The sequence below is a fragment of the Pteropus alecto genome, unplaced genomic scaffold (genome assembly GCF_000325575.1).
Source record: "Pteropus alecto unplaced genomic scaffold, ASM32557v1 scaffold11, whole genome shotgun sequence".
Taxonomy (NCBI): domain Eukaryota; kingdom Metazoa; phylum Chordata; class Mammalia; order Chiroptera; family Pteropodidae; genus Pteropus; species Pteropus alecto.
This window is the reverse complement of record NW_006431956.1, coordinates 12,512,318-12,526,596: the sequence shown is the minus strand read 5'-3', so window position 1 is coordinate 12,526,596 and position 14,279 is coordinate 12,512,318. Positions and strand designations below refer to the sequence as shown.

General features: G+C 37.7%; 1 protein-coding gene and 1 non-coding gene across 3 annotated transcripts in view; one reads left to right on the top strand and one right to left on the bottom strand.

Annotated features, from left to right (window-relative positions):
* The window catches only part of SPAG6 (sperm associated antigen 6), a 55,354-nt gene extending 42,608 nt beyond the window's left edge, over window positions 1-12,746 (bottom strand). Inside the window, exons 1-2 of one of the 2 annotated variants that reach the window (XM_006907003.1) lie at window positions 12,564-12,740; window positions 12,382-12,477 (exon numbers count right to left, since the gene is read on the bottom strand). In XM_006907003.1, coding sequence (XP_006907065.1) covers window positions 12,382-12,477; window positions 12,564-12,588 — 121 coding nt within the window. In that variant the 5' untranslated portion in view covers window positions 12,589-12,740. Of the gene's footprint in view, window positions 1-12,381 lie in introns of both variants that reach the window. The other variant, XM_015585606.1, reaches the window with a different exon arrangement.
* LOC112475648 lies at window positions 6,091-6,209 on the top strand. Its single transcript, XR_003044822.1, has one exon. It is a non-coding gene; the product is annotated as a 5S ribosomal RNA (ribosomal RNA).
* Window positions 12,747-14,279: the final 1,533 nt, after the last annotated feature.

The following is a 14,279-nucleotide window of genomic DNA, read 5'->3' as shown; positions in this document are numbered from 1 at the left end:
AGGTGGGTAGGGGGAGGGGAAAGTGGGTAAAGGGGATCAAATATATGGTAGCTGAAGGAAACTGGACTTTGGGGGGTAAACACACGGTAGAATGTACAGATGTTAAATTATATAATTGTATTATATAATTGTATTAACCAATGTTACCCCAGTAAACTTAATTTAAAAAAAAAAGTATCTGCAAACTGGGCCTTTGGGCCCATTTAAGTTATGGTAAAGATTTCTGGTTGCCCTGGTTACTTATCTTCTTTGTTTTCTAACTTTTTAAATTTTATTTATTATTATGGCAAAATATATATAACATAAAATTTATCATTTTCACCATTTTTAGGTGTACAATTCAGTGGCATTAAATACATACACAGTGTTGTATAACCATCACCCACTATCATTTCCAGAAATTTTCATCATCACTAACAGATACTCTGTCCGAATCAATTACTTCCCATTTTCCTCTACCCCCAGCTCTTGCTAACCTCTATTCTACTTTCTGTCTCTCTGAATTTTTCTACTGTAGATATCTCATATAAATGAAATAATATAAAATTTGTCCTTTTTTGTCTGGCTTATTTCACTTAATACATTTTCAAGGTTCATCTATTGTAGTATGTATCAGAATTTCATTCCTTTTTAAGATTAATATTTCATTGTATGTATACAACACATTTTGTTTGTTCATCTGTTGATGGACACTTAGGTTGATTTCACTTTTTGGTTGTAGTGAATAATGCTGTTGTGAATATTGGTGTACAAGTATCCATTTGAATCCCTGCTTTCAATCCTTTCAGTTTAACCAGAAGTGTAATTGCTGGATCAAGTGGTAATTCTATGTTTAACTTTTTGAGGAACCACCAAACTTGTTTTCCACAGTGGCTGCACCATTTTACGGTCTCACCAGCAAAGCACGAGGGTTCCAGTTTATCCACATTCTCACCAACATTTACTTTTTGTTGTTTTTATAATAGCCATTCTAATAGGTGTGGAGGTGCTATCTCATTATAGTTTGATTTGCTTTTCTCTAATAATGTGATATCGAGCATCTTTTCACATATTTTTGTCCACTTGTATAACTTCTTTGAAGAAAGGTCTATTCTAATTTTTTGGCCATTTTTTAATGAGGTTGTTTGTTTGTCTGTTGTTGAATTTCAGGGGTTTTCTATATATTCTGGATATTAATCTCTTTTCAGAGATGCTTTGCAAATATATTCTCCCATTATGTGAGCTGTCTTTTTTCTCTCTTGATAGTGTCCTTTGATGCCCTTTTGTTATTTTTAGATTTAAAATGAGTGATTTCTATTATATATATTTTTTACTTTCCAATTTTATTCAAAATTATCATAAACTTATAAAATGTTAAAGATTTATTATTGTAAATTTTGCAAAGCTTTAAAAATTTAAATTCCAACAATATGTTTCATTTTTATCTAAACTGCTTTCTATATGACCATTTACTATGCAATTGCCATTGTAGTTTATTCAAGTTTTGGAAGAAGTGATTTCCACACACAATTAACCAATACACAGCAAAGAATTCGCCTTTAACTGTCAGTGTTACCATCTGACTCAGGCATTCTGTTTGGGGTCCAATGAAACTGTAAAAGAAACTTCATGCTGGGGAAAACAAGGAATCACTTGCCCTGCTTGTTACATTCCTGCCTATTTTGAAAGACAACAGACTGAGGTACGTATCTGGAGGGAGACTGACTGGATTCAAATCCGGGTTCTGCCACTTCCCGGCTGTGGGACTCGGTGAGGTTACTTAATATCGCTGTGTCTTAGTTTCCTCATATGTAAAATTGTGGCAAATTCTAGGACTATCTCATAAAACTATTGTGAGAATTACAATAAATTAAAATTTCTAAAATGCTAAGAAGATGTGTTGGGACAGAATAAACACCAGTAAGTGCTTGATAAATAAAAGTGCTAACTAATCAGTTCTCTATGTTGACCGTATTTTTTACTAACTTTTATTATTAGTGTATATGACTAATTAATTAATCAATACCTTCCACTCTGATGAAGAAATATTTAAGGTTCTGCGGCCCCATAGACTGAGTCTTTTCTACCGTTTAGAATGACTATAGAATGAATAATTCAGTCACCATTCATTCAAGAAATAGCTCTTAAAAATACGCAAGATGTTCAAAACACAATTGTCCTTGACCTCAAGGAATTTATAAAGGGGTTGTGAGAGACAAATAAATGCAACACACTATGATGTGTGTGACTAAAGGAGAAGTAGTAGAGTGTGCTCTGCATCTAACCCAGACTTTGAAGGACACAGGAAACGTGACCCAGGGGAAGTAACATTGAAGTTGAGATCGAAAGGTTTTGGGGGCAGATTGCCTGCTGAAAAATTGGAGGGAGTCTCCAGAGAGGGGAAGGATCGGAGAATATTCCAACCAGAAGGAACTATATAAATGAAGCGCAGAACCAAAACCAGTTTGAGATGTTGACAAAACTGAAAACGCAGTATGACTACTGCATAACAGAGGAGAGAGGAGGCTGGAGGAAGAAGGCTAAGAGATTGACAGAGACGAATGTCCTCAAGGGTCCAATGAATTATTTTAAGTATTTTGAATTGCATCTGAACATTAATGTCTATGCCGTGACAGAATCAAATTTTCACTTTGTAAAGAAAGATCACTGTGATTACACTGGGAAAAAAGGATGGAGAAATACAAGATGGGAGGCAGGAAGACCACTTAGGAAGCTATTGTAGGAACCTACACCAGACATGAAGAAAGTCTGGCAAAAGGGAAGGAGAAAAGTAAAAGGTCTAAGGAGATATTTAGGAAACAAACCGATTGATATGAAGAAGATGGAGGAATCAGTGATACATCTAGGTTTCTGGCTTAAACAAGGGATGCATGATTATTGCACACAGTTGAAGAAGCCATAAATTCATGGGACATAAAGTGGGAAAGGTGACATGGCAAAAGTTAAAGCTGGAGAGGTTAGTTGGGGCCAGACCAAATCTGGCTATAGGTCAAATTAAGATTTTGTTATTCTAAGTGACATGGGAAGCCATGGGGAGCTTCATTGTTTATACCACTTACTCTTAGGGAAGTAAATGAAAATGAAAATGAAGACGTTGAATACTTCCAAGGTCCACCATGTATAGCTGGGTAGGCTGTGGACTGTACAAATCGAGGGGCTGCCACTCCCATAGATCACGACATAAATGGCACTCCTAAAGTTATGCAAAGCACAGCAGCCATCCTTGACATAGCATGTTATGTGGTTCTCTACTTTGTCACTTTATGTGAATAAATATCTTATCTCCTTAGTAAAATAACAAACATCTCTAGAGCAGAGCTTATATTTTATATTCTTTTGCTATTTCTCAAATTACCTAGCACAGTTCTGAATTCACAGCTAACTCTTATTGAAAAACTTGTGGTCTTGGCTCTAGAAAACACCATTCACTTCAGTTTTACTATTCTAAGCACTACCTATTCTCCTATCACAGAGTAACGCCAATGACACTTATCAACTTTAATAGATATTAATTTTTTTATAATAAGATATTACATTTACCTATTACTGAAGCAAGTTTCATGATACTAATGAATTTTACATGTTCTCATATTCCTTCATTGGTTATTTTTTACTTGAAAACATGTAAGTGTTCCTCTGTTGCATTTTTTTTTTTTTAGATTAAGGATTTTCAGGCCTTGATTTGGTTTCTTTCAGCCTCTGTGATTATATACCCCTGGATTTGATTAAGAAATCATAAATTTTGGTATCACATATCTATTTGTTTTGTTTCCTGTGAAATACTTTTTCACTATCATAACTATCAAGTCAGTTATGATTTTAGATGCTAATGTCCTCTATAACACATGAAGAGTCTTACAGTTTATTTAAAATGGCAGAACGAATCACAAAACATATGCACAGTCTTTTTACATAGAATTTCATTGTAATGGTAAATAATTCAAGAAACTCTTATGATCAAGAATAATCTACTTTCTCCTTTTAAATTTATTCTCATTCACTATCATAGCTTATGAATTTTGTTTGCCGATTTACTGTTAAGTCAGTTGTTTATGAGTGAAGGGCTACCATATCTGATACATCACTTTTGAAATGGAAGGGGTGAGAGGAAGAGGGGACCAAGACCACTGACTCACTGAGCAACTACCAACACTTGCGAGAGGGCAGGGCAGCGCAGTATGTATTTATTTACTTATTTAACATACACTTACGTAGCATTCACCATCTACCAATGAAAACTGGCCAATTGCCAGGTTTTGAGTGCACACTGAAGGGTATAATATGCTGAATTCGCATTATTCTACCATTGACATTGCTGTAGCTGTCTCCCATGATTACTGTTTTAAACCCAAATTCCATTCATTCTTCCAGTGCAACTGTGTGACTCTGCACTAGGTCAGAGCCATCACCATCTATGTGTGAGATCTGAACTGAGAATGTAGAGCATACAAGTTATGGCAAGTTCAATTCATATTATACTTTAGATAAAATGATTGGAACTTACATGTTTATAATTACATGAAGAAATATAAAATGAGCTTTTGCTATAGTTTTCAAATGAACATGTTAAATTCCACATATCCAAACCTGTATTAACAGTTACATGTGTCTCCTAAGCCCAGAGCCCTATACATCCAAACTGTTTACCATGGTCACTGGCACATAGCTATCCCAGACACGCTACAAACTCAACACTGTTAGAGAGTCAAATGGCCATTTCCCTCTGCTTTTTGTACCCTCTTCCTCCATTAATGAATGGTGCTACTGCACCTAAGCAACCAGAAGCCTGGGAGTCATTCTGAATTCATCTCTCTCCTCACCTGACCTTGCCCCTGCCTGCTTCTACTAAGCATAAGTCCTGCAGATCTCTTATCCAGCGTGACTGCTATTGTAAAAATAGATACTTGGTCTTCCTGATTCTGTTTTAATCGCCTTCAAACAATTCTCCACACTACTATGAAAATCATTTTTCTAAAACACAAGATGGGTTCCATCATTCCTCTAATTAAAACTCTTCAATGGCTCTCTATCAATTTCAAGATAAATCCAAACTTCAGGTGAGGTCCTTCATAATTAATCCTGTTTTCCTCTCTAGCCACTGATTTTCCTCTCCCTTGCCATATTGGCCTTAAGAAGCTCCAGCCACACCTAAACATTGGCCTTTTTCTGTCAAGTACATTCCACATTTTCTCTGTCCCTTTAAACATAACGTTACCTCTACCTGAAGGCAATTTTCCCCTCCCCCTTCTTCATCTGGCCAACTCCTAGGAACTCCTCCTAGAAGTCTCCCATGAATGGCACCCCTCACGCCCAAAGCTTAAGTGAGGTACCCTTCATTTGTGCTCTATATGTCTATCTTTAGACACTTATTAAACAGTATTTTATTTCATATGTCTCTCCGTTAGCAAATAAGCTCCTTAAAGACACTGTCTATGCTTCCTATTTTTGTATGAGTAGCATCTAAGCATTCATCTGGCACTTGGACGCTCAAATGTTAATTGAATTATGAATGAACAAACTGAAACCAAATGTATAGAGAACAAATAGGACAGTTCTAAAAGAACTGTCTACCCCAAGAGGTTCTGTGAGTAATATCTGAAGAGCAAAATTTTGGAAGGTGGTCAGTTCAAAATTATATCTTCAGATAGAATTACTTTTTATTTCATTTATACTCCACCTACTCTAATTTTTTTAGATGATTTACTCTAAAAGATATGCATACAAATGTAATTATTAAAAGCCATGTAGTGGAGAAGAGGATAAACAATTTTATTAGAAATACAGGTTACAGACTGTTGCTGCAATTGATTTCTCAACATAGCACTGAGCTTCCTGGCAGCAAAAGTACAAAGGGAACCACTTTGTGAAATAAATGAAAGTAGGAATAATTTTTTTCTGAAATTTCATACCTAAGACTAGCTTGACATACAATGAAGATTGGTTAAATAAATGTACCTTTATATAAAAACATTTAACAATGTTTTGTTCAAAATGAACTATGTTTTCAATAACAGAATTAAAGACACTACGGGGAAATTGTCTATTTTTAAAATAATCCCTCAATTTAAAAATTAAAAAGAGGGCATATTAGTCTACGGCCATGCCACCCTGAACAAGCCTGATCCCGTCTGATCTCGGAAACTAAGCAGGGGCGGGCCTGGTTAGTACTTGGATGGGAGACCACCTAGGAAGACCAGGTGCTGTAGGCATAAAAAATAAAATTAAATAAAAATAAAAAGTAAGGAATTGTAAGCTGACAAGATCCTTGCAATCTGTGAGGTCAACCAAAGGTTGCCTCGCCTGAAAAAAAAAAAAAAGCATATTATTAGACTAATTCTACAAAGATATTTCCATGGAAAACTAATGTAATCTAGCCCAGTGTAGAATTTAATAGTGATTATAACTTGACACAGAGATAGAATATGTAGAAAAGTGGATAGAGATCTTTTTTTGGAGACACATGCATACATACACACAAGCACAAATATCACTTGTTTTCACCTAGACTTTTAACAGAACTTGAATAAATAATATATTTTAAATTGAGCTACCCTTCGATAGACAGCATAGGGGCACATGGCAAAACCAATATTTCACTTTGAAAATGTGTTCACTGACTTGTGTTCAAGGCAAGGCCATATATTTTCTAGGTGTTGCCCCGGATTTCTCCTAGGGCCAGTACACTTTCTCAATAGAAATCCCAAAATTCTGCCCCTAAGTAACATAGGAGAAAAGTTCTTCACATAAAATATGATTAAATGAAAAACAAATGGAGGTGTTAAGTGTATACTCACACCAATCAACCAAAAAATATCAAATGCCTCCTCCTTTACTGTGCTCTACCTCATGTGTTCCCAAAAAGCCCAAGAGAGCAAGCAGCCAATCACGGGACAACTGACCACCCAGAGCTCTGATTAAGTCCCCTCCGCACTTCCCCTAATCTAGGTAGGGTCTCCTCCAACAATTCTCTGAAGTACTATCTTGGGTGTCAACTCACAATGGATTACATACTTTTCCCTAGGTGCTTTTAATGAGCTTCTGGTTTGATAAGGCTTTTCCTTAAAAGCCAGAGGAAGCCAAATGGTCCTTTAGAGCAGTGGTCCTAACCTTTCTGGCACTAGTGACCGGTGCTCCTCTGAGAATCTGATGCCTGATGACCTGAGGTGGAGCGGAAGCGGTGATGCTAGCACTGGGGAGCGGCTGCAAATACAGATGAAGTTTCACTTGCGGGCCACTCACCTCTTGTTGTGCGACCTGGTTCCTAACAGGTCATGGACCGTTATAGGACCATAGCCTGGGGGTTGGGGACCCTTGCTTTAGAGCTCTGAGGACAGTTTAAACTCTAAATGCAATTCCCACTCTCTCGAACCTCCATGTATTTATCAAAGTTAGTCCTCTACATCTGGCCTCCCCTCAAGCCCCCATAATGGTCCTCGAGAAGACCTCAAAAGCCAATTATGCATAATTACTGGACGGCCAATGGTACCCAAAGGCCTAAACTAGAAAACTTGTTTTAATAATTAACATAGAGGATTATTAGAAATTCCTAGAACCATTTAGAAATAGTTTACTAATATCTGCAAGCAAAAAAAGCACAGGGTCAGGCAGCAATTAAGAAACAGATCCTGGTCCCAGTTTGGATAACCAACTCACTCTGTGAGCAGTTATCCAACTTTTTGGCTTAAGTATTCACACTGAAGAAGATACCTACTCTATTTTTCAAGAGATGTGAAAACACTTAGAGAAATAATTACTCTTTCATTCCATTTAAACACGTTGAACATCTGTTTATGCTAAGCATTACACGAGGCATGGAATCTACAGTTAGTGGAGAGAACAGAAACTAAATCATTACAATTGCAATAAGTATGAAAGAGAACTATTAGGAGAAAGGAAAACATAAATCAAGAGACTTAGTATGAGGGCTCAAGAAAGGTTTCTCTGAGGAACAAACATCTAAACAGAGCCATAAAGAATGAGGCAAAGAAGTATAGGAAAAAGTGCTAGTCAGAGGAGCAAAGGTCATGAAAAAACATTCAAATGTAAAGTGGAATTAGGAAATATTTAACTTTTCGATAACAATTAATATGTAACATCTAAATTTAACTCACACAATTTGCCATTTCTAAGCCTTGCTTAAATAGGTTCATCTATAGCTGGATTTTTTTTTTTAATTATCCAGTTTTTCCTAAAAAACAGTGAGATGCTAGCCTTATTTATGTACCATTGCTTAGATAAAGAAACAGATAAATGTCCATGTAGGAACAATGGTTTGGAACACAGATTAAAATTCTGAATAATCTTGGTTTTAGGACACATTGTTAGGTGCTACAAGTTCAAAATTTTTATAGTTCCCTAGAATATTTTCCACTTAAGCATATGTTTTTTAAAAAAAACCTCTATTCCTATCTTTAAAAAAAAAAAAAGTGCTTTGAGTTAATTATCACATTTATAATTAGAAGACTCTTATGTTGACAAAATGCATCAAATTGAAATAGCATGATTGGTTAAGTTTTTTCAAATTGTTCTACTAATTATCTGAATCCTATGGAACAGTAGTTTTGTAGGAGAATCATAGTACTCTTCCCGACCAGGATATGTTTTCAATACATTACAAGTGCTTACCACAGGCTTTTCCTTCTTATAGTAAAGTGAGGTATTAGATCATTAATTTGAAGGTTTTCACCCTGCCCCAGACACATGTAATTTCAAATCACTTAATGTCATCATATATTACTATTTTCTTGAATTATAAACCCATTAAATTGACTCAACTTGTAAATTAGCTTCATACAAATGTGTATTTAAAGTGTTATGCAAACTTCTCTATTCCTACTCTTCTGAAAATGTGCTTATCTAACTGATTTGCCATGTTTATTGTTTTACTATAGGTTATATGTAGTATATTACAAAGTATTATTTTAAACTTTACCTCTATTTTCCTTATAAAAATGGCTGCTTCAGAAGAAGTTTAGCTAAGCAATTTCAAAATAATTTTCTTGGAGCTTTTATTAGCTTATTTCAAAAGACCCACTAACACCTAAGCGTGGCCTCGTATTCCAATATGCCATAAAACATGTTTCTTACATTTTTATAACTAAACCACCACCTTTAATTGCTGAAACTCTACAATTGGTAGAAGTAACAATGTATTATCTCTGCTGTTATAGTCATGTGTTACTGATTATCCAAAAAGGGGAAGTATCAAAATGCATTTTCAAATCTCTGCAAGACAAACATTACAGGGTTTGAGGGTGCATAAAGAGACTTTATAACAAACTTTTTAATGTTTTCATATACGCTCTTTTGATTTAGAAGAATAAAGTCTCAATGAGAAAAAAGTAACTCTAGGTTATAGAAACATTAGAGTTCTTTCTAGTAACAATTTTGATTAGAAATCAATCTTATTTTTATCTAAATACTCTGAAGAAGGTATCCTGCAACATTTTGTCTTCGTAATTACTTTGGTCATATTTAATATGGCAAATTCATTAGCACATCAAAAACACAATGAACAGAGCAGAGATTTAAAATGAAATAAAACTCCATTGATTATTTTCACCTTTAAGATTCTTTTCCTAGTAAATGAATTCAAAAAGTCTTAACAAGTAAACTACTTATTTATCATGTTGCTTATATAAAATGCTTTTCACATTATCTTGGATACATGACACATATTTATTTACTTTATTAGAAGAGAAAAGTGAGACAACAAAACAAAACCTCCCCAGATATGCAGAGATTATGTCAAAGTCAGGAATAAAATGTACTGGTGTCTTATACTACTAACATAAAGTCACTTTACTGAAAAGAAAATAAAGCTTGATCAGAATATATAATTGATGCACACATATTGTGGCTCATTCAAAAGCATTTTTAAATCCTTTTTTAGATCACCTAAATGGTGATTTTTCAAGAAAAGAATAAACATTTGCATGGTTAATTGACTATTACGAAAAGTTTTCATAACAAAGCTTACAGATTACTTTTAATTAAAAGAATAAATATTTAGGATATTCATTATCTGTGTCTATTTAAATCTAGATAACATTAAATTTCTCAGGAAGAGAAAAATCTTAGTGTTCCATCAAGACATTAGTGAAGTGCAGATAACTTCAAAACATTTATATTCCTTTTGTATTCCATCCTTTCATACACCAGACCATAAAGAGAAATAGGTGGCTATTTAAAATGTCATATCTAAGTCACTTATACTTTGGTGATCACTTACCCTAACAGTTTGGATTGATTAAATTCCATAATATATTCTACATTGTACAATGATGGAAAGAGATAACCTGCCACCATTATACCAAAACATGATATTCTGTATCTTAAATGTTACCTGTATTTCCATATTTCAGTATCAATTTTGTAATATAATGTCAATCATTTTCCTTTTTAAAAAAGTTTTAGTTTAGCTGTGTAATATCCAAAAATTAAATATCTGTAAATAGTAAGTATCCATCCACAAAGGCCATTAACTAAGACTAAGAGAAAAAAACTAAAAAATAAGTGCATTTTTAAAATGTAATAGCTCTAATAAGCTTTAATTAATTAGTCAGTATCTATGAAACACTGTGTCCAGCAATGTTCTGGGTACTTTAAGAAGTATACATGCATGCATACAAGCACACACACATGCAGAAGAAAATTAATCCACATGAAACAATTGCAGAACAAAAGATTATCACTTTTGAAATGACACGATTTTTGAAATGGAGAACAGATTAGTGGTTGCCCAGGGTTAGGAACAAGAGGGAGGTGGATGTGGTTATAAAAAGGCAACATCAGGCATCTTTGTGGTGATGAAAGAATACTGTATCTTCACTATGGTGTTGATGCACACACATAGGACAAAATTACATAGCACACATGCATACACACACAAACACACAAAAGTACAAAACTGGGGAAACTTGAAAAAAATGAATGGATTTGTATCAATGTCATTATCTTGATTGTGATATCACACTACAGTTTTGAGGTACACAGATCTCATATTTTTTCATACAACTACATGTGAATCTACAATTATCTCAAAAACAGCATTTTTAAAAATGATTATAAAATACACTTTCTCTATTCTAAATACATCTCCTGTCTCCAAATAAAGCCAAAGGAGGAATAAACACCAAAATCCCTCCCAGTGACCAAAATAAAGGAAAAGAAAAAAAATACCAGCTCGGTGCAGTAATAATTCCTCTAAAAAAAATTATTATTATGTCTAAATATTCTCTTGCTGTTGATACATTCTATGTTCTTAATTTTCTTTTAATTTCACGTTAAATTAAATAAGTTTTAAAGATCATATTCTATAAATTGAAGGTTTCTCATGACGCAGTAGTGATAAAACGTTTTCTTTGAGTTTAGATGGTGGTGGAACCATCTTTAATGATGGAAGGAGGCGGAGGGAGGGAGGAAGCGAGGAGGGAGCAGAGAGAGATGGAGAGAAGGGAACACCATTATCTCTTCTTTTGATGTGAACAGCCTAGAAGCAAATCTCTCTCTCTCAATCTCTCTCAGAATCTCTCTCTCTCTCTCTCTCTCTCTCTCTCTCTCTCTCTCTCTCACACACACACACACACACACACACTCACACACACACACACACACACACTCATACTCACACTCTTCCTCTCTCTGTAGAGTCTGCATGAGTTCGGACCGAGGGGTGAAGTGAGAACACCATAAGGATTTCTCAAAGCTTTGTCTTTACCTACTTTGAATCTCTTGGAAAATCTTTAAGCATATCATTCATTGTTCCTTCACTAATACAAGATGAGAAATAATGTGCCAACTGCTCTGGAATTCCTTTGGTGTGAAGAAGTCGAAGGTGATCAAAGGCAGGGTGACATGAAACGGCACCCGGATAAAATGAGTCTGATTAGGGTAGATGCCCATTCACTTCAAATGACTTCCAGGCAATTCGTTTGGCTTTGACTTTCAACTGACACTTTTCTGGTTGCGATAAAGATGGAAGTAGGGACGTCGGGCCCCTCGCACACCAATCTGGAAGCTTCACCTTCTCGGCCTCACCCCCAGAAGCTGCGAAGGAGACTGACTGTTTCTACAGCCTACGCGGTGGTTTGGAGAAATTTAGGGATGCCGTCCTCCAGTCCCCATCCTTCTCCTCCCCAAAAGCTCAGCCCACAGCGGAGCGAGGCCGGGGGGAGAAGGTGGCAGGGGGAGGTGAGGAGAGGGTTGAGGCGGGGGACCCGGCACTCTGGGCTGGGAGAGGACAGGGGACACTGGGAGACGAGGGGCGGGGGATACGAGTGAGGGATGAGGCAGGGCTGAGGACCCGGGGCGACCAGGGGCTCCAGGAGCAGGTCGAGGCCAGGGCCCTTGGTGACACAGTGCCAGGAGTGCGGGGCTCACCCGCATTCTGCAGAGTCTCGATGTTTTGGGGTCTGGTTGCCAGCTCTGCCACCATCTGCACGAACTGGGTCCGGGCTTTCTGGTACTGCTCGAACACTGCGGGGAGAGACACGGTGGAGCGGGCCGCCCCGTCGTACCCCGCTCCCGCCGCCCGCCGTCGGGGCGCCCGCCCCGGGTCCTACCTTGCAACACCTGCCTCTGGCTCATGGCGACTGCAGCTCTGCGCCCGCCACAAGCTCGGGGGTGACGTGGCTCATCCGCAGACGGGACGACCGCAGCGGTCACTCGGGCCTCCGACGGGAGCCGTTCGTCTCTGTGTACCCGCGTCTCCGGGGCAACCGACCGGAACCGGAACGCGGCCGTCTCGTGGCAACGACCAGTCTCGGCGTGACGTCACGGCCCCCGGGGCCCCGCACCCCTCAAGGACAGCCAGCCTCGGGGGAACTCCGCCTGCAGGGGCGCCCCGGACGTGCCAAACGCGCCCCGCCGCAGCGGGAGCCTGGCGCCGTCGAGTGTCACCAGGCTGCTTGGTACGGGCGTCCGCCGGGAGGACATGTTCTTTACAAAACGACCCCAGACCTGTGTAGATGCCGGACTGCGCGCCACTCATCTCGGCTGGGGAGCCCCATGCGTCGGGAGAACCCGGTGAAAATGCGGCGAGACAAGGAAACTGGGCAATGGAGTCGTCTTAGCATCGACGGTCAAAAGAAATCTCACACGTGACACTGTGTAATCCGATAAATACATTATAGTCCATGTGACCTGAAAGTCAAACGTTTTCCCCTTTAGTCCAGCTTTTAAATGCCTAGCATTTAGGGGTTCAGGATTCCTAGAGGGTCAGGACAACGATGTTCATACACGTAATTATTCTGTACTGAAAGCATTTAATAGCACTCCTAGAGATTCAACGAGAAAAGCAGACGAGGAAAGAATATGATAAATGTCCTGTCTTCTGTGACTTTCTCCTACCACTACTAGCTTTGCTGTTTCCTCACTTTTATGTAATTTATAAACATTTGACTTTGTCCTTTAAATTTAGACTTCATTTTGTTGCTGAATGACATTTTCAAAAGAAAGGGAGAGTCTTTACCTGGAAAGTCTTAATTCAAATGATCTAAACCAGACTCCCCTAGCTTGTAAACCTTTAACTCTTTACCCAGTCTCTTGTAACAAAAGTCAAATGCTCAGTCTAACACTGGCTTCTAGCTTCTCTGAAAACGGTATACCAAATGTTTCAATGACAGGTGTTAAGTTTAAATGTTTCTCCATCAGAAACTACAATTTCACCAGGTGTCATGTGAGTAGTTAGCCACAGCTGCTGAGTAGTGCCAAGACAGGAAACGTCTTGATATCTCTTCAGTAGAAGGGAGTGTGCAAACATATTTGGGGGGAGTCCTATAAAATAATCTTGGATATCTCACTCTGACTGGAGCTTTCTGATGAAGTCCTGATATTTTGTGGAGCCCCAAATCATTGGGGAATGGACCCGCAATCGGAGACCCAGAGCAGGTGCCCACCGGTCTTTTGCTTTGCATTTCAGAGCCAGCGACATACACAGTCTTTATACCTAGCGCTCAGGTATTAGTTTCACAATGATCTTCACATTTCCCTAAGGAAACAGTTCTTTCATAATTAAAGCTTTTGTGTGTCCACATTTCAAGATGGGGGGGCCGGGGACAGATTGAGCAAATAATTAAAATTGCAAATAAACCTTCATTGTAATTTTATTTTCAGTTCCTTTTTGCATTTTGAAAAAAAAATCCCCTTAAACTAAAAGGTTCCAAAATTGGTTTCAGTCCTTGAACAATTCAAACTCCCAAGCTACTACAGCTGCCATTTTTAGTAATTGTTTTACTATGTATTTTCTACTTTAAAAGTGTTGAGCTGAGCTTAATGGT